Source organism: Trachemys scripta, chromosome 7 (assembly GCF_013100865.1).
Source record: "Trachemys scripta elegans isolate TJP31775 chromosome 7, CAS_Tse_1.0, whole genome shotgun sequence".
In the NCBI taxonomy this organism is placed as follows: Eukaryota; Metazoa; Chordata; order Testudines; family Emydidae; genus Trachemys; species Trachemys scripta.
In genome coordinates, this window is record NC_048304.1 from 55,196,613 (window position 1) to 55,221,343 (window position 24,731).

Below are 24,731 nucleotides of genomic sequence, written 5' to 3' on the forward strand. Positions count from 1 at the left end.
AGGTACAAAGTGGGCAGGCTGGGGGCAGGTGCCTTATGGGTCATTGGTAGGAGTATGGCTGGAGTGTGGTGGGGGCTCCCTGTGGGAGTGGTGTGCTTCTGGCTGCTGTACTGCCCCTTTGCTCTGGGAGTTCCTAGGGGGCTGGTCTGTGGCCAGAGACGCCTGCAGTTCATGCTGGCCAGGCTGAGGTGGGGTCCCTGGCACTGACTGCTTGGGGTAAGTGAGACCAGACCTGTGTGCCCCTCCCTGGATGCCTGGGGGGAGTCCAGGGAGAGGAGAAGGGACTGATTATCTCCCAGGGATCCCTCAACCTGTCCAAGCCCTGCCCAACAGCTGGCTGAGTCCTGGGCAGCAATGGCTAACCTGAGCTGGAGTTCATGCTCCCAGCAGTGCTGCTGGGGCTTGGGAGCCTGGGCAGCCCCCTGCCAGTCAAGAGCTTGACCCCTCTGTGCAGGGGGGCAGTAGCTCCTTGGATGGCTCTTGTGGCCTTTTCCTCTGCACTGGCTGCTGATCTTGTTGCTCCCTAGATACGGCTGGGAGGCTGCATGCTCTGCAGAATGACTCCAGCTGTGGGGTCTGGGTCTCCTGGGCTGCAGATGGCTCCAGGATAGTTGGTGCCTCCTATGCTGGCTGTTCTGTCTTGGAATGGGTGAGTGACCTTCTGGCACCTGCCTTGGGTTCTGTTTGCTGCTCTGCCAGCCCTGATATCTGTGGGTCTCTCTCCCCAGGATGGTGGTTACCTGATGGTGGTTGGCATTGAGGGGATGGCTGCTGGTGGGCACAGGGCCCTGCGTGAGGAGAAAGTGCTCAGGTGTCCCAGGAGCCTGCCAGGTGAGGGCCTAATGTCTTATGCTGCATGCCACCACTGGTGGCTGTGAATGATCTCATAGAGATGGCTGCTCTCCTCCAGCTGGAAAAAGGAAGGCCTCGGTCTGCCTCCATGGGGAAGGCCTGTGTCTTCCCCCTTCTCCACACTGGGGTCAAGTGGCCATTGTAGGGCCAGTGACCTAAGGGCTAATGCAATAAAGGGCCTGGGTATGGTGACTGGTGCTGGAGGCTCTCCTAGAGGCCATGTCTCCACTACCCCTTTACCCAAACTGGTCCTGGATTAAATTGTGAGTCTTGGGGCTGAGAATGCACAGACTGGGTCCCCCCTGTGGTGCTGGATGGTTGACTGAAGCCCCTCTGCAAAGTGTTTGAGCTGGAAGCAGGATGTCTGTCCTGCAGAACCCCTGGGGTCCTGAAGGAGCCTCAAAGGCTCCAGCCTAGCCAGGAGGGAGCATGTTCTGTAGCCCAGTCTCCTGCCCCACCTAGTCTCTGTTCCTTCCTCTTGCTCTGAATTCCATACTGCTTCCCACCTGTTTCACCCCAGCCCTGGATGCTCCAAGCCCCGGTGTCTGTGCTGCTATCCAGAGCCAGGACAGGCTGCCCTGTGCCTCCCCACCCATTGACCAGGAGACTGTGAAGAACAAGGCTGTTGCTACAACCCCAGTGATAGGATGAAGCCTTGTTACTATGGCAATACAGGTGAGTTTCTGTGCACATGAATTGTCCAGAGCTGACTAATGGCCCTGCGTGTGGGGGGCAGTGTCTGAGATACCTGGCATCAAAACTGAGTGGGGTTTCCGTGTACCCAGTCCTGTAGACAGCTGGGTGCTGGGCTGGTTAGTGTGATATAACAAGGCCACGTGCAACACTTTCCATTCAGCCTCAGACTGAGGGCTGAGTGCTTCAGCCATGTCAATAACAGACCCAGCCCAATGGCCTGGAATCCACGCACATGATTCATGACCATTGCAGCTCCACCATGAGCTGTATGCTGCCAGGGTACCTTGCAGTGCCAGCCTGTGCCCTTCGGGGTGCCCTGGAGGGGTGCAGTAGAATACGGTGGGTTCTTATCCAACTCCAGGACCAGCTGCTGGCTTCCGCTCCAGTGTCCTGAGACTAACTAGCCCAGGTGGTAGGGTGACTCTGACCTGTCCCTGGCTCCCTTCCAGTGACAGCGCAGTGCACTCCAGATGGCCAGTTCTCCCTCGCGGTCTCTCGGGCTGTGACTCTGCCTCCCCTGATCCTGGACTCGGTTCGTCTGGCCAGTGGGCGCGGTGCTGGCTGTGTCCCTGTGGGGCAGAACAATGCCTTTGTCCTGTTCTGGTTCCCACTTTCTGCCTGTGGCACCACTTTCCAGGTAAGAGTTGAGCTGGGGGAGGCCAGGATGGGGCCCTTCAGCTGGAATAGAAGGGGGTTCAGATCAGAAGAAGGTGCACTGGCAGGTCCCTTTCTGAGGTTGATGCAGCAACAAACCCTGCCGAACAAACAGTGGCTCCTCTGGGGCAAATCTCTGGCTTCCCCTCAGCTGAAGCCTGGCCCTGCAAGAGTCAAAGCCAGTAGTCAGTGACCGCTGTATTCAGCGCGGAGTACTGCAGAGCACTGTGCACCAGTTTGGAGTAGATCGTCACACATCAAATTGGTGGATATGCAGTTACATGCCACCCTGCGTATCTGCTCTGGCACTCTGTGTCCAACTCCAGCCTGATGGCTTCCAGTTCTGAGCAATATTGCTCCTCCTTATATCCGATGAGAGGTTACCACTGGTAAGTTACTGGAGAAAGTGCATCCCAACTAAGCCTGCTGCTGCACAATGACCTTTTAAACCACCAGCTGCATGTTTGCCCTCACATTGCCCATTATGGTCTCATCTGCCACACCAGGATGTTAGGGCAGAAACACTCTGGCGAGAGGAATGGATATCTGTTATAATCCCCAACCAGTCCCTTGTTGCTGACCGCACAATCTGCCCACCTGGTTTTGACCTGCCCCGTCACCAATGGCCTCTGTTGAACAGGTTCTGGACCAGGCAAGGTCTCTGTGCAGCCAACCAGTATTGCTGGGGTCTTTGTGACAGCCCTTTGTGCAGCTGTGGCGCAACAGACTATGACGCATGTTGTTGATGAATGCCTGCTGACTAGGCTCAGCAGTGGGCTAGAATAACTGCATCACACTGCTGAAGATGCCATTGCTTGGTTAGACGACTATGCACACGCTAAATAAAACAAGTGACTGCTCTCTCCTTGCAGATGGCTGGAGCCCAGGGTGTGTATGAGAATGAACTGGTGGAGTCTGACATGCCAAAGCATGTAGGAGCTTGTAGGAGTCTGACATGCCAAAGCATCTGTCCCTGTGCTGGGTCACCTGTCCCAGCCCAGGTTCTGTAGTCACTTACTCTGCTCCCTGTTGGAGGTCTCCCATCCCCAGGAGAGGGGATAGGAAAGGGAACCAGGCCCACCCTCTGCTCTAGCTTCCAGCCCAGGAACCCTGGGGTCAAGCAGCTAACACGGTCTCCTTACAAGACCTTCCACTTCCTACCTTTGCCTGCCCACAGGTGCCTTTCCCAGGACTTCACCATTCACTCCTCTTTGGAAATCTGATTCCTTGTGAGGCTTCTTGCTGGGGAGCCTCCTCTTGGCAGTTCTAGGGCTCCCCTGGCACCTGCCTGGAACCCCAGCTGCTCTGTCTCCATGGGGCCAATCTCAAAGTAGAACTCCCTGTGGCAGCTCTCCTCAGTCATTCCCTATTGCCCTGCAGTCCCTCATCTATAGGAACCACCCATGGGGTTCTCCCCAGATGGGACTAATCCTTAATTGCCTCTCCTCCAGGTGCCCCTAATGGGGCAATTCAGCTCCCCTGAACCCTGTCCCTCCCCCTGGGGGGTTCATACCCCCACCCCCTCTGGTGCCCTTCCCCTCAATGCCTTCTCTGCAGTGCATGCCTGGCCTTGATCATCTCTCATCTTCTTGGCACTCACACCACCAGGTTACATGTCCGCTGCAGCTACTCCATCAGTGGGAACTTCCTCCCCTTGAGTATCCAGTCTTCACCCTGCCCCCACCCCTTGCTGTGTCCCAGCCTGGCCCCCTGATGCTGGAGCTACGCATTGCTACAGGTAGGAGAGCTCCTTGGCAAGTGCTGTGTGGGAGAAGGGGCTCATTCTTACCTCCTTGGTGCAAGAATCTGATCTCTGGCTTAGCTGCCCCTCCAGCCCAGATGAGGCCTTAAGACCCTGTGGAGTGGATCTAGGGAGGATGGGGGAGATAAGGCTGTGACTTGACTATCCTTTGCACTTTAATTTTAGGATGCAATTAATTTCACTCTCAGCCAGAAGTGAGCTGTATCTGTCCTTGGTATATGGAAAGGCAGCCCTGCTCCTGCATTGTGGGCTAGATCTAGCACAGTGGGAACACTGCTCCCTGAGCTGGGAGTCCAGGCCCCCCTGAACAGCCTGTGGGTGTCAGCCCTGTATGATGCACTAAGCTTCTCTACATGCATTTGATGCTGATCTGCAGTGACCCCTTTGTGCCCATCTCTGTTCCAGAGCAGAATTATGGCTCCTACTATACAGACTGAGATTATCCTGTGGTGAAGGTTCTGCAGGACCCCATCTACATGGGGGTCCGGATCCTTCAGAGAACTGACCCAGATCTAGTTCTGGTCCTGCACCACTGCTGGGCCACTCCCAGTGCCAACCCCCAGCAGCAGCCACAGTGGCCTATCCTGGTGGATGGGTGAGTGACTGGGGGTCCAGGGTGAGGGGTCTCTATTTGGGCCTGGGGAGTGCCGGGCAACTTCTCACACCTGCCCCCCCCTCTCCCCCCCCCCCCCCCCCCAGGTGCCCGTATGCAGGAGACAACTACCGCACCCAGCTGGTGCCTGTGGGAGCCGCCTTGGGGCTGCAGTTCCCATCTCACCACCAGCGCTTCATTGTCAGCACCTTCACCTTCGTGGAGTCTGCCTCCCAGCGGGCACTCACAGGGCCGGTATGGCTTCTCTTCAATGCTCGTGTCAGCCGCTGTAGCTCTGCTCCATTGGAACAGCAGCCCAGCCTCTTGTGTGCTGCTCAGAGTGGACATGAGACCTCGCCTACAGGGTCCTCAGACAAGCAGAAGGGGGCTTTGACCATTCATGCTGAAGCAAACCAACACCTCCGATGAATCATAACCAGCTAATGGCCAACTGGGGTTCTGTCTCTCATGACTAGGGAGAGGCTGTGGTGTTGCAGTGCAGACTGGGACACTTCCTTCCTAGAGTCTGGGAAGAAGCGGCTCAAAAATGGAGCCTCTGCCGCTCTTTTTGTAAATGGCAGGGCGGCAGGCCATGTGGAAAAGCCTTTAAAACTAACCTTTATCCCTGATTGGGTGTAGAAATATACTTGCCCTACAGCCTTGTCTTGAGGCTGGTTGCCCAGTGGGATCACAGGACTTGGAGTTGGAAACTATGGGACTGGTCACCTAAACCCACTTTCTAAGTTCCTCACTGGGACCTGGGGCAGTCACTTATCCCCATGCTAAAGACTGACCTGCCTCAGGTCTCTTGAGGTGTCTCAAATGTGAAATATTTACTGACTGAGGAAAAAAGCTATGCTAGAGCATGCTTCCCGCAGTGGGTGGGGAAGCAATGTCAGATGCTGCTCATTCTAGAGCTGTGATTCTCAACCTATTTATCATTGAGCTGCATCCGATACTACCTGTATGGCCCTGAGGATGTCACGTGGGCTGCAGCTCTGTGCTGACTGGGCCGCAGGTTGAGAACTATCTTTCTAGAGCTTTAAACTAGTATGTGGAGGAAAATGTCCCCAGCACTTGAGATGCTAGCAGATGCTTTATGGTAGTGGGAGTCTTGACCAAACTGCCTTGACTGTTCAGTATCAAATAGACTGAACCAACTTAAGGACTGATTTGTAAAGTAGATTTGGGTGCTGTTGTCTTACTACTTGAAGTACACGGTGCTGTCCCCACCTCTTAGCTCACACTGAGACCTCTGACTACTGTTTTGCTCTGTAGATGTGACATATCAGGGAGAAACTCTCCTGCAATCTCTCTCCTAACAACCGGCTCTGTGTTTGCCAATATCTGCCTTTCAGGGAGCTCTTCCAAGTGCATTAGCTGCTCCCATTCCCATTGGGAGTACACTATATTTCTAACCCTTTGGCTCTTTTTCCTGCCCTCCTCTCCAGAGTGGATGGCTCTGGCAGTCTAAACCCAATCCAGACTTGTCTGTGACTTGACACTGAATCTCCTTCCCTTAGTGTGGGATAGCAGAGGGCCAGACTGCTGGGCTCCCTCCCAGGGGGTGTTCACCTACTGGCTGTGCTCCCAGAAGCCTTGGGGAGTAAAGTGCTGGGGTACAACAGCAGCCCCTAGTCTGTTTAGAGAACCTGCTGCAGCACTGCTCCTATAGTGAACTGCAAGAGCCTGATTCTTAACACCTGTCTTTCCTCTAGGTGTACCTGCACTGCAGTGCCTCCGTATGCTTGCCCTCCAGGCTGGAGTCCTGCACCATCTCCTGCTCTGCTGGAGCCAGTAAGTGTACCAGTTCTGCTCTCTAGAGTGTGGGGATAAGGGCTGCTGCCAGGACTCCTGTACTCAATAGTGGCTCTATAACAACCACTGGGGGCTGGTGATGCCTGGCTGAAAAGCAAGGCTGATCCTTCAGGAGGCCTGTGGCCATTGGCCTGTACACAAGGCACTTCCACTAGGCAGGAGTTGCACAGATCTGCCAAAACTCTATTTTGGGGTCAGTTGTGATTTGGGCCTGGCATGACTTTAGGACTCTTAGGGTGAAGTGTCATCAACCTTTTCAAAGGGCAGTGATCGTGGCTAGCACCCCCTGAGGGTGCAGCAGATGAGACTTCTATGCAGTGCGAACGTGTCACTTCTGTTTGCTAGGCACTACATTCTTGAGATCAGTGCAGCTGCCTCTTCAACTTGTCCAAACTTTGATCTTTATTGGAGAATGGGGGAGTAGGGCTGTGCATTGCAATCTTTGCTGCAGGGGATGCTAACTTACTTGTACTGTCTGGCAGTCTCCTCTGGGATGATGGGGAAACAGGTCAGTCTGGGGCAATGCTATTTTGCATCTAAAACATGTTCCTCATGTATCTCTCAGGGGGTAGAAGGCGCTCTGAGCATCATCCAGAGACTGGCCTTTCCCCCGTCACCAGCAGGAGGCCTGTATTTCTTCTCCAGGATGGTGTAGAAAGGAATGATGCTGTGCAGAGCTTTCGTGAGTACCACAGACCTGACCACTCCTAGAACTTAAGTCTCTCTACAAGCGTGCTTGGGTGCAGCCGTAAATAACCCTGCCAGAGCTGCATCAGTTATAGGGATGTGACATCACCTTCTCATCAGATGAGCACCAAGATGCACTATTCCCTGCCTGGCACTGATGTCCTTGCACTGGCCAACCTGCCAGTTTTAAGCATCTGAGTCTAGAACCTCCATCCCTAGGTGTCTGAACTTGGGCCAATACCAGGGTGGAGGATTGATCTTTACCCTCATCACCTTGAGAGGAGTTGGTGAAAACTCTCAGGTGGCTCTGTTGGCTCCTATAACACTTGAAAGGTCAACTGCAACCCCAATTCAGATTATGGTAGCATCAGGAGGGCCCCAAAGTAAAAACTGCAATTGCTGCTCCTTTTGGCCCCTAACATGGCAATGAGCGGTTCATACTAATGAAATATCTAGCTCTCATGATCCCTCTGTTTTAGATGTAGGTTATTTAATTAAAAAAAATTGGGGATAGACCATAGACAGAACTATAAATAGCAATTTGTTGCATATTATTTTATAAAAACACTTAGTCGGGAATAACACAGGCTCCAGTCTCTAAATATTTCCCTTTTAATGCCAAACTAGATTATCCCCGTCCCTTCTTAAATTGGACACTGGGATCTGATCTAGTATACTCTCCTGACTTAACAGCCTAAGGTGCCACAAATACTCTCTGTTAACAAATTTATTTGGGCATAAGCTTTTGTGGGCTAAAACCCACTTTATCAGACACATGGAGTGGAAAGTACAGTAGGGAGATGTACTGTGTGTGTGTATTTTTATTTATATAGTATGAAAAGATGGGAGATGCCTTAGCAAGTTGGGTGTCGGTTCTAATGAGAATTCAATTAAAGTGGGATATTATCAACAGAAGGAAAAATCACTTTTGTAATGGTAATCAGTGCTTCTAAAGCAGAAGTCAACAGGCTTCAGCATCCTACTGTTTGCCTCAATACATTAGACTTGAGAAGATGAAAGGCCCATGACCATTGGGAGGGAGGCCAAATTTTCCAGAGATGTTCCAGCTAACAAACCATTGGGAGAACTATCCCCTTTCAGATGTAAGCACAGGCTAAAGGCTCTGGGCTTCCAACCAAGGGAATCTGCAAGAGTGAGGCATCAAATGACATTAATGTCCACCAGCTTAATATTTGGTGTGAAACAACTCTCCTCTACACCTAAAATCATGATGCACATATAGCTCCTTCCTCAATATGGGTAGGGCCTAATTTGAAGCAACAAAGGGGCTTCAGTTCTCCCATGCCCCTGCTTGCCTGTGTAGTTATACTCTTCATCTCTAACAGGACTGCCCGTAACTGCTGGAGCACCCGGGGTGCTAGCTGTTGCTGGTGTAGCACTTGCAGGAACCCTGCTCATGAAACTTGTCTCTGCAATGTAGTGAGTACAAAGAAATGCAGCCTGAAATTACATTGCAATAAACACTTCAGACGTATCTGCCATCTTTGAGTCTCTCTGGTCAGCTGGGAGGCAGCTGCTGCTGGGATGGGGCAGGCAAGGTCTTGTACTCGACTGAATTGAGATCCCAACATGTAGCCTTTGACAAGGTGAGTTTCTCTCCTTCCTGGTGCCTGAAATTTCCCTCTCAGTGCACATTAGAATGGCCTCCATTGAGGTGCATGACCAAGACCACTACTAGCACCCAACTACACAAAGTGGTGGAACACCTGCTGCCTTGTCAGCATTCTGAACAGATTACCTTGTCAGGCTTCACCTGGCTTTAGCCTCCTGCCTTGATTGTTAATGTACTTAGCATACAAGCAGGGGCATCTGTACTGCCTTGTGTGTGGGCATAGGCTCCCTTCGCTTTGGGCTTTAAAGACACAACTTTCTGCCCCAGAAACTCTTCAACTGACAGGATCGGTCTCCACTAAAAAATGAAACTTTCAATTCTCCCCTCCTGCTACAAGGAACACTGCTTCAGTTAGTGCCCTCAGGTTGCTATTGCATGGCTCCCTGAAGCAGTCTTTCAGGGCAACCTGACGGGCCTTGTGGGAGCCCTGGGGAATTGTGAAGAGTCAGTCAAGTAGTAGTAACCTTTCCCAGTCCTTCCTCTCAGCACAGAGGCCAGTGTTAACCTTCAGCTTTCTCCTGGCAGGGTGAAAGGCAGGCAGGCAGGGTGGTATGTGTCTAGCAGTGGTGATGGTAGTAGTACAATTACTACACCACAGAGCATGAAGCTCAAGAGGTGGAGTGCTACGCTCATTTGGACTACCAACAGCCTAGTGGGACTAAGGTCACCCCATGCCCTAGGATGAGTAACAGTTCCTGCAGAATGATGAATACTTCCCTCTGGGGACAGCTTGCTATGACCTTTCAGCCCCAGGCCATCAGCCAAATGAATTCTCCTCCCTGCCTCAAAGGAGTGGCATACTACTTGCAAACACTTCCTGAGCCATTAATGACCACTTAGCCAGTATTCTTGTTGAAAGTCTATCTTACAGCTGCTGAGCTGTAAGAGCTCAGCTGGGCTAGGGCCAAAGGTGGCACCCTCTTTGTGGAGTTCTATTTCTTCATCTTCTCTTACAGTTCTTGAGATCACTGAAGATAATCAGGCTAAGACTAAAATTGGATTACTTAGGTTGCAGTTTCAGTAGTCCAGACTCTGTGGGTATAAGCCACAAAGCTCCCCTGGAGTTGTAAGGACATCAGAGGAGTCAGGCTCTACCACTTCACAGGAGTTAGTAGGATACAGCAGATCTCAAAGCAGTGAGGGCAAAACAGGAATCTAGGGCAAGGGAAACTGAGTTTATCCTCTGATAGGAAAACTGCAGGAGTATTTAAGAAGAAATCTCTTTAAAAATAAGAGCATCTACATCCTGCTATTATAGAAAACTGTCAAAGTGCATATTGGTGTGTTCTCTGGGCCTATGTGCTGACAGAAAGGCAATGAGAGCTTTTCCCTGCTTAAACACAAGATGGCTTCCTTCTTCCATATGGGGGGACAATACTATAATAATGACAGTGTAAAATGTATGCAACTTAAAGGGGAAAGACTCCCTAGAACTGTCAAGCCATGGGGAATTGGCAAAATAGCTGGGTGTGTGGGTTTTTTTTTTTTTTTTTTTTAAACCAACTCTTTCCTTTGAAAGACACTTACTCTTCAGCTCTACTTGTATTTTGCTGAGGGAGTAGGCCAGAACAAAGGGTGTGTGCAGAAGCCAACCATTCCCTTATCTCAAACTGAATTTTTTCATGGAACAAGGACTTGCCCAAAACCAGATGTGTGTAAGAATGGCCATACTGGGTCAGACCAAAGGGTCTAACCCAGTATCCTGTCTTCCAACAGTGGCCAATGCCAGGTGCCTCAGAGGGAATGAACAGGACAGGTAGTTATCAAGTGATCCATCACCTGTCTCCTATTTCCAACTTCTGGCAAACCAAGGCTAGGGATACCATCCCTACCTATCCTGGCTAATAGCCACTGATGAACCTATCCTTCACTAACTTATCTAGGTTTGTTTTTTTTGTTGTTGTTGAACCCTGTTAGTTTTGAGAGGTAGCAGTGTTAGTCTGTATCTACAAAAATCAAGGAAACTACTCTGCATTGGTGTTCTTCCTGAAAACACCATCCTAGCCACCATGGATGTAGAAGCACTTTACACCAATATTCCACATGAGGATGGACTACAAGCTGTCAGGAACAGTATCCCTGATGAGGCCACAGCATGCCTGGTGGCTGAGCTTTGTGACTTTGTCCTCACCCACAACTATTTCACATTTGGGGACAATATATACCTTCAAGTCAGTGGCACTGCTATGGGTACCCGCATGGCCCCACAGTATGCCAACATTTTTATGGCTGACTTAGAACAACACTTCCTCAACTCTCATCCCCTAGTGTCCCTCCTCTACTTGCACTACATTGATGACATCATCATATGGACCCACGGAAAGGAGGCCCTTGAAGAATTCCACCTGGACTTCAACAATTTCCACCCCACCATCAACCTCAGCCTGGACCAGTCCACACAAGAGATCCAAACTTCCTGGACACTACAGTGCAAATAAGTGATGGTCACATAAACACCACCCTATACCAGAAACCTACTGACTGCTATACCTACCTACATGCCTCCAGCTTCCATCCAAGACACATCACACGACCCATTGTCTACAGCCAAGCCCTAAGATACAACCAAATTTGCTCCAACTCCTCAGACAGAGACAAACACCTACAAGATCTTTATCAAGCATTCGTAAAACTACACTACCCACCTGGGGAAGTGAGGAAACAGATTGACAGAGCAAGACGGGTACCCAGAAATCACCTACTACAGGATAGGTCCAACAAGGACAATAACAGAACACCACTGGCCATCACATACAGCCCCCAGCTAAAACCTCTCCAACGCATTATCCACAACCTACAACCTATCCTGGAAAATGATCCCTCACTCTCACAGACCTTGGGAGGCATGCCAGTCCTCGCTTACAGACAACCCCCCAACCTAAAGCAAATACTCACCAGCAACTACACACCACACCACAGAAACACCAACCCAGGAACCAATCCCTGTAGCAAACCTCGTTGCCTACTCTGTCCCCATATCTACTCTGGCGACACCATCAGAGGACCCAACCACATAAGCCACACCATCAAGGGCTCATTCACCTGCACATCCAATAATGTTATGCCATCATGTGCCAGCAATGCCCCTCTGCCATGTACATTGGCCAAACCGGACACTCCCTCCGCAAAAGAATAAATGGACACAAACCATTCCTGATGTCTGATAACATACATAAGCCAGTAAGTGAACACTTCAAGCTCCGTGGTCATTCTATTACAGATTTAAAAGTCACTATCATTGAACAAAAAAACTTCAGAAACAGACTTCAAAGAGAAATAGCAGAACTAAAACTCATTTGCAAATTTAACACCATTAATCTGGGTTTGAATAGGGACTAGGAGTGGCTGGCTCATTACAGAAGCAGCTTTTCCTCTCCTGGAATTGACACCTCCTCACCTATTATTGGGAGTGGACTACATCCACCCTGATTGAATTGGCCCTGTCAACACTGGGTCTCCACTTGCGAAGTAACTCCCTGCTCTCCATGTATCAGTATATAATGCCTGCATCTGAACTTTCACTCTATGCATCTGAAGAAGTGAGGTTTTTACCCACGAAGGCTTATGCCCAAATAAATCTGTTAGCCTTTAAGGTGCCACCAGACTCCTTGTTGTTCCTGTTAGTTTTGACCTTCACAACATCCTCTGGCAAGGAATTCTACAGGTTGACTCTCTGTTTGGGGGGTGGGGGAGGAAACAAAACAGAACCTTTTTTGTTTTAAACCTGCTGCCTATTTCATTTGACTGCTAGCTCATGTGTTATGAGAAGGAGTAAATAGCACTTCCTTATGGACTTTCTCCACACTAGTCATGACTTTATAGAGCTTGATCATATCCCCCCACTTAGTCATCCCTTTTCCAAGCTGAAAAGCCCCAGTCTTATTAATCTCTCCTCACAGGGCAGCTGTTCCATACCCCTAATTATTTGTTGCCCTTTTCTGTACCTTTTCCAACTCCAATACCTTTTTTTTGAGATGGGGGTGACCACATCTGTATACAGTATTCAAGATGTGGACATAACAGGGATTTATGTAGAAGCAATATATTTTGTCTTATCTATCATTTCTTAGTGATTCCCAACATTGTTTGCTTTTTTTGACTGCTGCTGCACATTGAGTGGATGTTTTCAGAGAACTATCCACAATGACTCCACGATCTCTTTTGAGGGGTCACAGCTAATTTAGATCCCATCATTTTATATGTATAGTTAGGATTGTTTTCCAACATGCATTACTTTGCATTTATCAACAAGAATTTCATCTGCCATTTTTGTTGCCCATTCACCCAGTTTTGAGATCCTTTTGTAGCTCTTTAGTCTGCCTGGGACTTAACTATCTTGAGTAGTTTTGTATCATCTGCAAATTTTGTCACCTTGATCACTTATGAATGTTAAATAGGACTGGTCCCCCAGGGGTCTGTACTGGGACACCACTATTTACCCCTCTCCATGGTGAAAACTGGCCATTTATTCCTACCCTTTGTTTCCTATCTTTTAACAAGTTACCAATCCATGAGGACCTTCCCTCTTATCCCATGACAGCTTACTTTGCTTAAGAGCCTTGGGTGAGGGACCTTGTCAAAGGCTTTCTGAAAATCTAAGTACACGATACCAAGTAGATCCCCCTTTGTCCACATGCTTTGTAGGGTGTGTACGCTTTCATTTACAGTGCTGCTATAACAAATTTTAGCTCTGCAAAGTTAGAGAGCAAGCGTCCACTACTGCTGCTCACTGTTCATCCAGAAAGCAAGCTTCTCCCTCAACCTGAAACACCTTCAGGGCAAACTTCAGCATTCAGTTCCTAATCTGAAAGCTTATTTGTTTAAAAAAAAAAAAAATAATAATGCTCAAGATTAAGTGTCAACCTTTTTTATCATATATAAAGAAATCCAGCTGTAATAACTACAGTGAAATGCTCATTTTTCCCTATGGGAAATACTCAGCTAAGCTTGGGGAAATGCTCTTCTAGTATATCATCTTAGGGTAGCACACCAGAGCCTGAGACCTGATTGTGCTAAGTCCACAACCCTTCGATTAGTTATAAACTGAATACAACTTAATTCTCCTTAATGGGGTACATGTAGAAGACCAAGGATCAAATATTCTAAAGGGAGAAGTGCAACAAGAAATTGATAAATGTAGTAGAAAGACAAGTTTGTTATAGTTAGCCCCTCTTTTGATTCTGTGTGGGCATTCTCTTTTTGTCCTGAAGCTTAGTCTGCCCTCCAATACCACCTCACTAAAACTCATGAATTGATAGATCTGGCTTTTACTTGTAATGTTCATATCCCATTGTTACAAATGTAACCACTTATTTTCAGATAATGAGTCTTTGGTTCCTATCTCATACCTACACTATGTAGCAATGACACCATAAATATTAACGGTGTCCCATCCATTGAAAGTTTGCTTTTTAGATAACTAAAAGGCAAATAAGAAGTACCATAACTTGCAGAGAGGTCTATACAACTCATTTAGACAAGATACAATCTTCTAGTATTGGGAAATATCTCAATGAAACTGATTATGAATCACCACTTGTTTTCATAATGCAAGATCTTAGCTTTTCTAGCCCATTACACATTTATTTAAGGCTTGTCTACACATGGAGTTATTCTGGGATAAATTGGCACTTATTCCAGAATAAGTGCCTTTTTCCAAATGTAGCTTAGCTTAATTTAATCAACTTCCAAAGAATTTCATTAAAGTACAGAATTAGTCTTAAATATCATCTTCTCCTGTGATCTCTAAATCAAAATGACTGTTAGATGCTTCTGTTCTCAGCTACTTTAACAGGATAAACTTGCATAAAGCATGAGAAACCAGTTCTCAGAAACACAATCTGAGTTAGTTTTAAGACATTTGCGAGAGAGAAAAGTTTAACTGTAAAGCTATAACTATTATTCCCCTTTCAACAGGAAATCTGGATACCAAGACAAATTTAAGAGGATCCAAAACAATGCTCACACCTCTGAAAACAGATCTTTAGACAGTACAGATGGAAAGAATATTTATACTAGACACAAGGCTCTAAGTGCGGAAAAGGAAGCAGTGGAACAAGGGGAATTTCAGGTGCTACAGCTGTAGAGGAGAATATAGTGGTAGGCTATGGAGGAAATTTTCTACAAGGCCATAGGACATATGGAGCTTAGGAAGTATTAAATGTGAACACTATCTTATGGCAACTCATAAGAGCTCAGAGTAGATTTCAGCTTTTGACTACAGCTCAATAATAGAGGCAGTAAAAGAACAGGCTTCTGAGAAAAGAGAAGGTTTTCTAGCCTCAGAAGGAATAGACACACAGCAACATTACTAGTCTGATGTCTGCTACACTCAAGTCCTTAGCCAAGGCATCCCCCTGGCTACACGGCTCTTCCAGAATAACAGCTTGTATGTTTGGTGCAGTTCAAACCTTAGGAATTTGACAAGTCAATCTGAATCATGACCCAATTCTTGTATCTTAGGAAAAAGCGTCCTTTTTGTTGTAGAATTTCATCGTTTCTCCAGTTTTTTGTACTTTGCTTCTGCAGAAGAAAAGCAGAATGGTTGTTAGAACTGAGAGGAGGACTAAAGGCTCCAATCCTGTAAGCTGATGCGTAGTCTAGATTCCCCTTGACTTCAGAGTGACCAGAGGCACTTGAGACAGTTTTTCAAAGGTATTTAGGCACCTATAGTTGCAAACAGGTGCTTTTAAAAATACCACTCAGTACCTAACTCCCATGGAAATCAATAGGATTTATGCACTTAACCTACTTAGGTGAAATTTTTAAGAGGACCTCTCTGCATCTTTAGGCACCAGATACCTGAATGCCTTGCAGAATCAGGTGGTGTTAATAATTATATTGGAACACTACCCACATTATAGTCAGCCTTCTCATAAAGCCTGCTACTTCTAATATACCCAAGTTATAATACCCTTCTTGCTCTTCCGAGTATATTTCTATTACCCAGTTTCCTGAAAGGAGAACAATCACATACTGCATTTTCAGAGTTCCAACACAGACTAGTTAAATCTCTATGAAAATTACTCCTGGCTTCTTCTGTGTACATTGTACAATAGGCTATCCTGCTCAATAGTAACAATACAGGAACATGGTTACCAAGCTTTTTCGAATAGGCATCCAGCTTGTAGGCTGCCTGCTCAAGAGCTGCCACTTGCTCTTCAATTAGGTTGATTTGTTCGAGATACGGCTGAAGACCAGCATCTTAAAAAAGGGGGGAAAACCAGACCAATCAATTCTTACTAATTCACTGAGAGGGAACAGTTCAGAGCTGAAACAAAGAGCTTCGCAGGACATTGTTTGGTCAGTATATTTTACGGATGACAAAAAGAACGAGTGTCTAGAGTTAAATTTTTATTTTATACTTAAAAATCTAACTATTCTCAAACTCACCACCAAAAAAAAATACAGTGAGAATTAAATCAATACAAGTATCTTTTTAAACTCTTAATCAGTTTCTAATCAGCTGAAAGCAAATATACTAAGTATGTAGCCCAGTTATGAGAATGAAAGAAGAATCTATTTACTTCACTCACTGTACAGGCATTTTATTACCTATAGTATATAGCTTTATAAATTGTATACAAGACAGACAGCTGCACAATGTTTATCACCAATTTTGCATGTAAATCCTAGAAATCTCCAGCTTTCAGCAGTAATCAAGCAGAATTGATTCATTATCTGTAGTGATGTTGAATTGCAAAGTTTTACGGTGTTTGGAAAACAAGATCACATGTACATTTCACTGCCATAACCCATAGCTGTGATGGAAGGTATATAACTGACAGTTACACAAACACAGATTTTGAAGATCCACTAATGCTTTCTAGAAAGTCATCTCAATCTTAGAAAGAAACTTTCACTCTTACAGAAACAGGTACTGAATTAAAAAAAAAAATTGAGGACTCTCCAAAAGGTAGATAAATACATATCCTGGGCTAAGTTCGCTCTAAGATGTGCAGCTGCCTATTAAGCCCAGCGGAGGGGCTCAGGTCTGTGGCAGGGAGAGGTGCCCCAGTATGGAGTTACCATGGTGGGGAGAGGTGCCTCTCCCCCGGCCATGAGTTGCGGTGGCAAGAGAGGTCTGGGGGGAGTCCTCTCTCTTCCCACCATAGTCCCTGGGCAGCCTGCACCCCAAACCCCTCATCCCTGGCCCCACCCAAGCCCATACCCCCCTGCACTCCAACCCTCTGCCCCGAGCCCCCTCCCAAACCCCTCATCCCCAGCCTCATCCTAGAGCCCTCACCCCCTCCCACATGCCCCAGCCCTAAGCCCCCTCCCACATTCCAAACCCCTTGGCCCCACCACATGAATTTTGTTATGTGCACTAATATGGAGGTGATGTGTCACACATCACCTCATATTGGTGCACATAAAATTCATTCTGCACATGGATGTAAAAAATTAGAGGGAACACTGACCCTGGGCCAGGATATTCACAATGATTAGGGACCTACCAAATTCATGGCCATGAAAAACGAGTCAGAGTGTGAAATCTGGTCTTTTGTGTGTTTTTACCCTAAACTATATACTGATTTCACCGAGGAGATCAGTTTCTCAAATTGGGGGTCATGACCCAAAAGGGAGTTGTGAGGGGGTCACAAGGTTATTTTAGGGGGGGGATCATGGTATTGCCACCCTTGTTTCTCCGCTGCCTTCAGAGCTGGGTGGCCAGAGAGCAGCAGCTGTTGGCCAATCGCCCAGCTCTGAAGGCAGTGCCCTGCCAGTAGCAGCAGAGAAGTAAGGGTGGCAATGCCATACCATGCCACCCTTACTTCTGTGCTGCTACCTTCAGAGCTGGGCGACCGGAGAATGGCAGCTGCTGACTGAGGACCCAGCTCCGCAGGCAGCAGCGCAGAAGTAAGGGTGGCAATACCATACCATGCCATCCTTACTTCTGTGCTGCTGCTGGTGACGGCTCTGCCTTCAGAGCTGGGCAGCTGGAGAGCATTTGGTGGCTGGGAGCCCAGCTCTGAAGTAAGGGTGGCAATACCACACCCCCCTTACAATAACCTTGTGACCCCCACACAACTCCTTTTTGGGTCAGGACCCCACAATTACAACACTGTGATATTTCAGATTTAAATAGCTGAAATCATGAAATAGTATTTTAAAAATCCTATGCCCATGAAATGGACCATGAATTTGGTAGGGCACTAACAATGATGACACAAAGCGCCAATATGGCATGAACAGTTTCCTTTAGGTTACAAATCACTATTTAACCTAATCACATCTTCCATTTTTTCCTTTACCTTCTCCTGTGCATAATCTAAGCAGCTAAAATAACTAGTTGAGACAATAATACTAAGGAAGGGCAAAGTATTTTGGTGGATTAAACCTCTTTATCCCCATGCCACTGTTGATGTAGATAAATATTATTGTCCCTAATGTACAGATGGGGACAGTGATGGACACAGCTTATGGACCTGAACAAACTCTCCCTCAAAGTTAGTGAAGTCTTTCCATTGACTTTAAGTTGGATCAGACACTAACCTGCCCAACGCCACAGTGGGACTCTGACAGAGCTGGGAATACAACCCAGGGTTCCTGGCTTCACTTCTGCTAACTTATCACAAAACCATCCTTCGTCTCCCATACAAAAGCAAAGGGAGGAGGATTAGTACTATTCAGAGAGCTCCATTCATTTAACCATCAGCTTCAAATGAAACTTATTCTACACTTATCACATATTCTAGGCACATACAGCCTTTACAGAATCTTCTCTCCTTCGAAAGGTACTAGAGTCATTCCTGACTCGTTTTTACTTACATTTTTGATTTAGGTCCTTCAGGTTTCGACTAATGTTTACAGCAATATCTTTCATTTCCAGATATTTCAAGCTAGTCAGTTTGTTCATGTTTTCCAGGAGTTTGTAGTCTTCACTGGTGGCTTTAGAAAAAAGAAAATATTTACACCTTTATAAAAACAACTAGGGCCTTGGCTACACTTACCAGCTAGTTCGACGGCTGGAAATCGAAGTTCTGGGTTCGACTTATCGCGTCTAGTCTGGACGCGATAAGTCGAACCCGGAAGTACTTGCTGTCGACTGCGGTACTCCAGCTCGGCGAGAGGAGTACCGCGGAGTCGACGGGGGAGCCTGCCTGCCGCGTGTGGACCAAGGTAAGCAGAGTTTGGAATCTACGTGCGCACTGTTCAGAGCTGAAGAGTTCAAGGTGACAGCTGAACATAGCTTAGAATATCTCATTCAATAATATGGCTCTTAGCAAGATGCTCCCTAAAAACAATGAGATCAAATGTTGCAGATTGGAATATCAGATGGACTCAAGAATAAATATGTAGCATATTCAGTAAAAAACATGGGCTTATTTTATACACATCTACAATACCAATCATTCTGGCAGACAAAAGTTTCTATTTACAAAGCTAAAGGTCTTGATCCTGAAAGTTGATCTGCATGCAGGAACACAAAGCCCCACAGAAGTCAATGGGGCTTCATATGGGGATGGTGGTCTGCCTGAATTAGGGTGACCAGATGTCCCGTTTTTTGGGACTTTTTCTTATATAGATATCTATTACCCCCTACCCCCGTCCCGTTTTTTCACAGTTGCTATCTGGTTACCTTAGCCTGAATGCAACAGCCTGCAGGATCAGGGCTTAAGACACCAGCCAGCTCATTACACTGTTTTTGGTTTTGCATTTTTGTAGAGAAAAATAATAAGAGAAACATTAAGCTGAAAAAAGTTGGAAAACATAAGAGGTAAGACTTCTGTGTTAACCTTAGCTCTGTTGGTTCACATATAGGCTTTGATTTAACAGAGCACCATTAGAAAGGAAGGATGGTCCAGTAGTTAGAGCATTAGCCTAGGACTCGGGGGATCGGGGTCCCTGCTCTGCCATGAACTTCCTATATGACATTAGGCAAGTCACTTAGTCTCTCTACGTTTCAATTCCCTAGTTGCAAAATGGGGATAATAGCTACCTAACCTCACATGGGTCCTGGGAGGAAAATAAAAAAAAAAATAGTGAGGTGCTCAGATACTACAGGAATGGGGGCCAGATAAGTCCCTAAGATAGACAGAGGTGTTTAAGTGCCTTACTGAGTCAGGGCCACAGGCAGTATGAAATGACAAAGGTTCTTTCAAAGTCTGCTGATGTGATATACTTTGGACAAAATGGGTAGCTTGCCAATAACATGCCACCAGGCTATTTGTGGCTTAACAACTTTAGCACAAATGCAATTTACATAAAGTTGTCGGTGCTACAGAGCCAACACCCTGAACCAGCAATTTCTATTCTCTCAACTGCAGCTAATGAGAACAGTAACCCATTTCAGCATGCTTCATGGGACGTTGGCTCTGCCGCATACACACAGTACTTGTTCCATTCAGTAACAGGGAGCCGCCAACTGAGCATCCCCTTGTTGTCAAAGATCATTTCATGGCACCTGTCTCTGTCACTCCTGCTTCAGGGGCTTCTTAAATAAACTCCACACCCCTAGTCCAAAGGTAATGTAAGCACTCCCCTTCTTGAGTCCAATTTATTCAGTCCTCTCGGTACACACTGGCACTTCAGGCCCCAACCCCAGTTCAGTGTCTCTCTTCCCCTTAGCTAGGGAATCCCCAGCCCTCTTTCCTGGAGCTGTGTCCCCATTCCGTGACCACTCTCAGGCTTTACCTAGCTGGAGCTCAGCCTTCTAGCTTTGACTTCCAAACTCCCCTGATGTCAGGGTTTTTCTCCTGCCTTAGCAGGCTACTCCTAGTTGGGGTAACCTCCTTGATTTCAGTCTTCCCTGCAGGAGCCCTTCCCAGGTAGTCTTTGCTGCAGCTTCCTGCTGTTCTTAAAGGGGACAGCTGTGGTTCCATTACATGGCCTTTACTTCCCCCACCTATGGAGGTCAGTTATACTTGCCACAGGGGAATGGCAGCCCAGCTCAGTTCCAAAGTCAGCTTTGGTCCAGTCATGAAGCTACAGCATGTTTATAGGTCCCTCTTGCTCTACATCTGTTCCCTCCCCACTGAGGGCTTGTCTATGTGAACACTTAGGACCAGTCTACATTACAGTATTAAGTGGACCTAAATTATGTCGACATACAGCCATCGCAGTAATTAAATCGCTTTTGCATGTCCACACTATGCTCCTTGTGTTGGCAGTGCACGTCCCCACCAGGAGCGCTTGTACCGATTTGACTGTCAGCATGGGGCATTGTGGGATAGCTTTTGAAAGGCAGCAACAGTCGATGTAAGCAACGCAGTGTCTACACTGACACTGCATCGACCTAACTACATCGACCTAAGCACTATGCCTCTTGTGGAGGTGGAGTTATTAAGTCGATGAAGTGGGCGAGTTACATCAGTAGGAGCTACATTTTAGCATAGATGCGTACAGAGTTAGGGAATAGATTAAAGCACACTAGGGAACTTTTAGCACGTGGCAGCAGTGTCCATGCAGGCACTTAGTGCATGGCAGGCTACAGAGAAATAGATTTACACCTCACCTTGCCACAAATTAAGTGTTCGTACAGACAAGCTCTCAGAAGAAGAAATAGTTAACCTGATTCAGTACCGCACTAAAAACTTTTTGAAAGATAAAAAGGCACATCAATCTGGGGTCCTCTTTAGCTTTTCATTCAGATGCTCTGATGTTCTATCTCAACACATGATCCAAGTGGCAGCCATCTAACTGCCCGTGTGACCCCGCTGACAGCTGACATGCGTTAACAGTTCGCTAGAGCACTTTGATCTCGTCCTCTTTGAAATGGGACCAGCTCAAAGAACATTAATGAACTATTAATGCACATCAGCAGGGTGCATGTGGACAGTTAGATTGGGGCAGGCTAGTGCAAGGTGGATTCACATCCCAGCTTGCCATGGTCTAATTGCTTGTGTACATAAAACCACCAAATTATATTAAGGCCACTTTAATTCTGCCCACACAGGGGCTGAATGCAGTTTAACTAATCCCCTTTTAATTCACACCTTAAATAATTCGGATTACTTTTCCTGAGTGTCCCTGTGTAGACAAGCCCTAAAACACTAAGCAGCATATTTCCTTTTTTAAACAGTTTATCTCCATGCTAGCCAGGTTTGTTAGTTTCACAGTTTGCCTTACCTGTCAGTTCACCTGTTAAGTAAGTGGCCATTTTGTTAAACATATCCTTACAAAGCTCATTGATATCTGCTTCTGCTGGTTCCTTAGCTTCCTCCGCTGTCTCCACAGCAGGATCCTCTAATCAGGTTATAAATGAACAGTACAAAGGTAAGGGAAAATTAGTCAAATACTGAAGTTCACAAAAGATTGTAAAAACAACACAGATCTTTTTGTTACGTTTATTTTCAACATAGGGTGTACATTTTAGATTAATAAACAATTAACCCACAAAGTTATCTGTAAAATAGCATAAAGTTGATTTAACAGCCTCTCCAGTTTACCTTATTATTACAAAGGCAAAAATTAACCTTGGCAAAGATTAGATGATGTGAAGACAATGATTTCAGGAAAGATCTTTGAGTCTGATCATTTCTATTGGCTGTGCCTATTGTCATTTTTTTTCATCTTTGATCACTGATTGAGAACTGTTCTCTATGTCCCCTTCAGAAGGTGCTGCAACAGTCCCCCAGTCCTGTCCACTAAACTTTTTCTTCTCCTTCAAATCCCTTTGTAACATTCCTTCTGTTCTTTCCACAAATAATCTCTCCACTGCTTCATTGGAGTTGTTTTCTTCTGCTCTGTATTTGCTTGTATTTTCTTTACATGGCTTGATTCTGAGATATGCCCAAGCACCCATAACTCCACCTGACTTACCTAGGGGCTGAGGGCACTTAGCAACTCCTGGAAGAGCTTGGCATACTGCAGGATCAAGCCCATAGGCAATATGCATTTTGGAGCAGGGAACCAGACTTACTCTATGTTTGGAATAGTGTGATGGTAATTTGCAGGCTATATAAATGGTTAGTAAGCATCAGTTCCTTCTGTGAAGAACTGATAGTCTTATTAGCCTGGAATAGCTTTTCATGACAAAACCATAGGCTGCCCATCTAAGTGAAGACATTTTCCTCTCCCTCTTGATGCTTCATCCTTCTCAGTGTCATTGTAAGCAAGGAATATTTGCCAAATAAAGGCTGCAGCAAGTCACATGTGAGACACAGAGAGAAACAGCACCAGCTGCCTGTGACAGAAGACTGGTGCCATCACCCACTTCTGGAAGGTTTAACATTATGTATGACTGGGTGCGCGGCGTGTGGGGAATAAGACTAACTCAGCCTAGTGAAGGACAATCAGCCAAGCCAGCACCGCAGCCCATCACCGTTGAAACAACCCCTGCTCAGTTAGGGGATGGAGACCCTGGTCTTTTGGCCATAGAGCGATGCCACCCGGTTGGCTCACACCTGCCACAGGTGACGGGTGAACTGAGAGCTCTGGGGGGTGCCCCGTTCCCGCCCCAGGAGTCACTAAGGCCAATGGACAAATGCGGGTCACTTTGGGATGGGCGCTCTGGCCCCTCTCGTAGCCTGGGGTGTGCGGGGGGACCAGACCCCAACTCTGCGGGGTCTCCTGGGCAGAGGCCGAACCCCTGAGACCCCTGCTAGGGCAACAGCACCAGCCTGCCAGGGGCTCCGCTCAGGGGCTGGGGGTCAGCTGGGCCCAGGGCCCCCTTGGGAGGTGGGGGCACATTAGCAGCGCGGCACCCGGGGGTCACAGCTCCAGGCCCCCAGCTTGGGGCGGGTTCGCGGGGAGGGGGCGCGGGTCTTAGGCTCCCCGCGGCCTCTCCCTTACGTTTGGCTACTTGCACCCGGGCCTCCGGCGGACCCTCGGCAGCGGCGGCGGTTGCCATGACGACAGGCCCCCCTCCGATAGACAAATCCCGGCCGCTTCCGCGTTCCCCCGAACTCGCCAAGCGTGGCTCCGCCCCCTGCTCCCTACTGCGCAGGCGCGGGAGCATAGCGCTTGCGCACAGACACGGCTGTCACATCCTTCTGCGCACGTGGGTGGCACTGGCGACCGGAGGGGCCCTGGTTGTCCCGGGCGGGGCCTCAGGTGCCGGGAGCCTAGTCCCCCATGCCGGGGATGCTAATGTCCACCTGGTGTGAGGGGGATGTGGTAGGGCCCCTCTCCTGCCAGACCATTTTAAAACCACCGAAAGCTTTATTTCCATTCCCTATGGGGCTCACCCCGAAGAAAGCTCCACCTCATGCTGGTGGAGGGAACCACGCTGCTGGCTGTGTTCCTTCAACGACCCTGGCGGTGCCCTAATGCCCAGCTTAGATGGAGGCGCGGTTGATGTGACACTTGGCGGTGTTAAAACCATCACCAACCAGGCTCTACTGACCTTTTTCTACCCACCTGTACAGCACCTAGCACAATGACTGATCTCAGTTGGGGCCAGACGGTAATATAAATAGCTATGAACATGTTAATTAATGCCCCTGTACTACTAAAAAGTGTCTTTTTCCAGCAAACAACACATTTTAAAATGTTTTTATAATAACTTTAAAAGCAAGAAGACTAATCACAAACAATTCTAAGTATCAGACAACATTGTTTAGTTATTTAAACAAACCTAGTAAACACCAACATTTGTACCAACAATTCAAAGCTGCTGAGGAAGTGAAAAGCCAGGAATTGTGGTTTCAGATCTAGCAGGGGCCCTTCCTTATCTGAAAGTGAAAAACAGAAGCATTCATGTTTTGTGGTGTTAGCATGGCTAGTTCCCCATTGGGTTCAACTGTGATCTTGACAAGTGCTCTCTGCCTGCCACATATTATGACTAGCACATGCTTATCTTTAGACACTAAGGGTTGTCTTTACTGCAGCACTAGCTTGAGCTGTAACTCCAGTGTTGCCTCTAACCCAGTGGTACTCAAACTTTTGTCCTGGTGACCCCTTTCACATAGCAAGCCTCTGAGTCCGACCCCCCCTTATAAATGAAAAACACTTCTTTATATATTTAACACCATTATAAATGCTGGATGCAAAGCGGGGTTTGGGGTGGAGGCTGACAGCTCGTGACCCCCCCCCCATGTAAGAATCTTGTGACCCCCTGAGGGATCCTGACCCCCAGTTTGAAAACCCCTGTT

The 24,731-nt window shown here is 47.4% G+C and overlaps 1 protein-coding gene and 1 pseudogene across 1 annotated transcript; one reads left to right on the forward strand and one right to left on the reverse strand.

Annotated features, from left to right (window-relative positions):
- Window positions 1-728: 728 nt before the first annotated feature.
- LOC117880798 lies at window positions 729-7,647 on the forward strand (annotated as a pseudogene).
- A 5,898-nt stretch (window positions 7,648-13,545) lies between these two features.
- On the reverse strand, window positions 13,546-23,586 carry BLOC1S2 (biogenesis of lysosomal organelles complex 1 subunit 2). The gene is made up of 5 exons (XM_034777292.1): window positions 23,431-23,586; window positions 21,766-21,882; window positions 18,466-18,585; window positions 15,793-15,897; window positions 13,546-15,216 (listed from the first exon to the last, which is right to left on the reverse strand). Exons 1-5 carry the CDS (start codon window positions 23,486-23,488, stop codon window positions 15,185-15,187), a joined length of 432 nt encoding a protein of 143 aa, XP_034633183.1. The 5' UTR covers window positions 23,489-23,586; the 3' UTR covers window positions 13,546-15,184.
- Between the last annotated feature and the right edge of the window lie 1,145 nt (window positions 23,587-24,731).

Excerpts from the sequence above, each read along its gene's own strand:
- BLOC1S2 (XM_034777292.1), bottom strand. The coding sequence starts at position 23,488 with ATGGCAACCGCCGCCGCTGCCGAGGGTCCGCCGGAGGCCCGGGTGCAA. Across the intron at positions 15,898-18,465 it reads GAAGGACCTAAATCAAAAAT|ATGCTGGTCTTCAGCCGTAT; the intron begins GTAAGTAAAAAC and ends CCCTTTTTTAAG. Across the intron at positions 15,217-15,792 it reads TGCCTATTCGAAAAAGCTTG|AAGCAAAGTACAAAAAACTG; the intron begins GTAACCATGTTC and ends TTTCTTCTGCAG.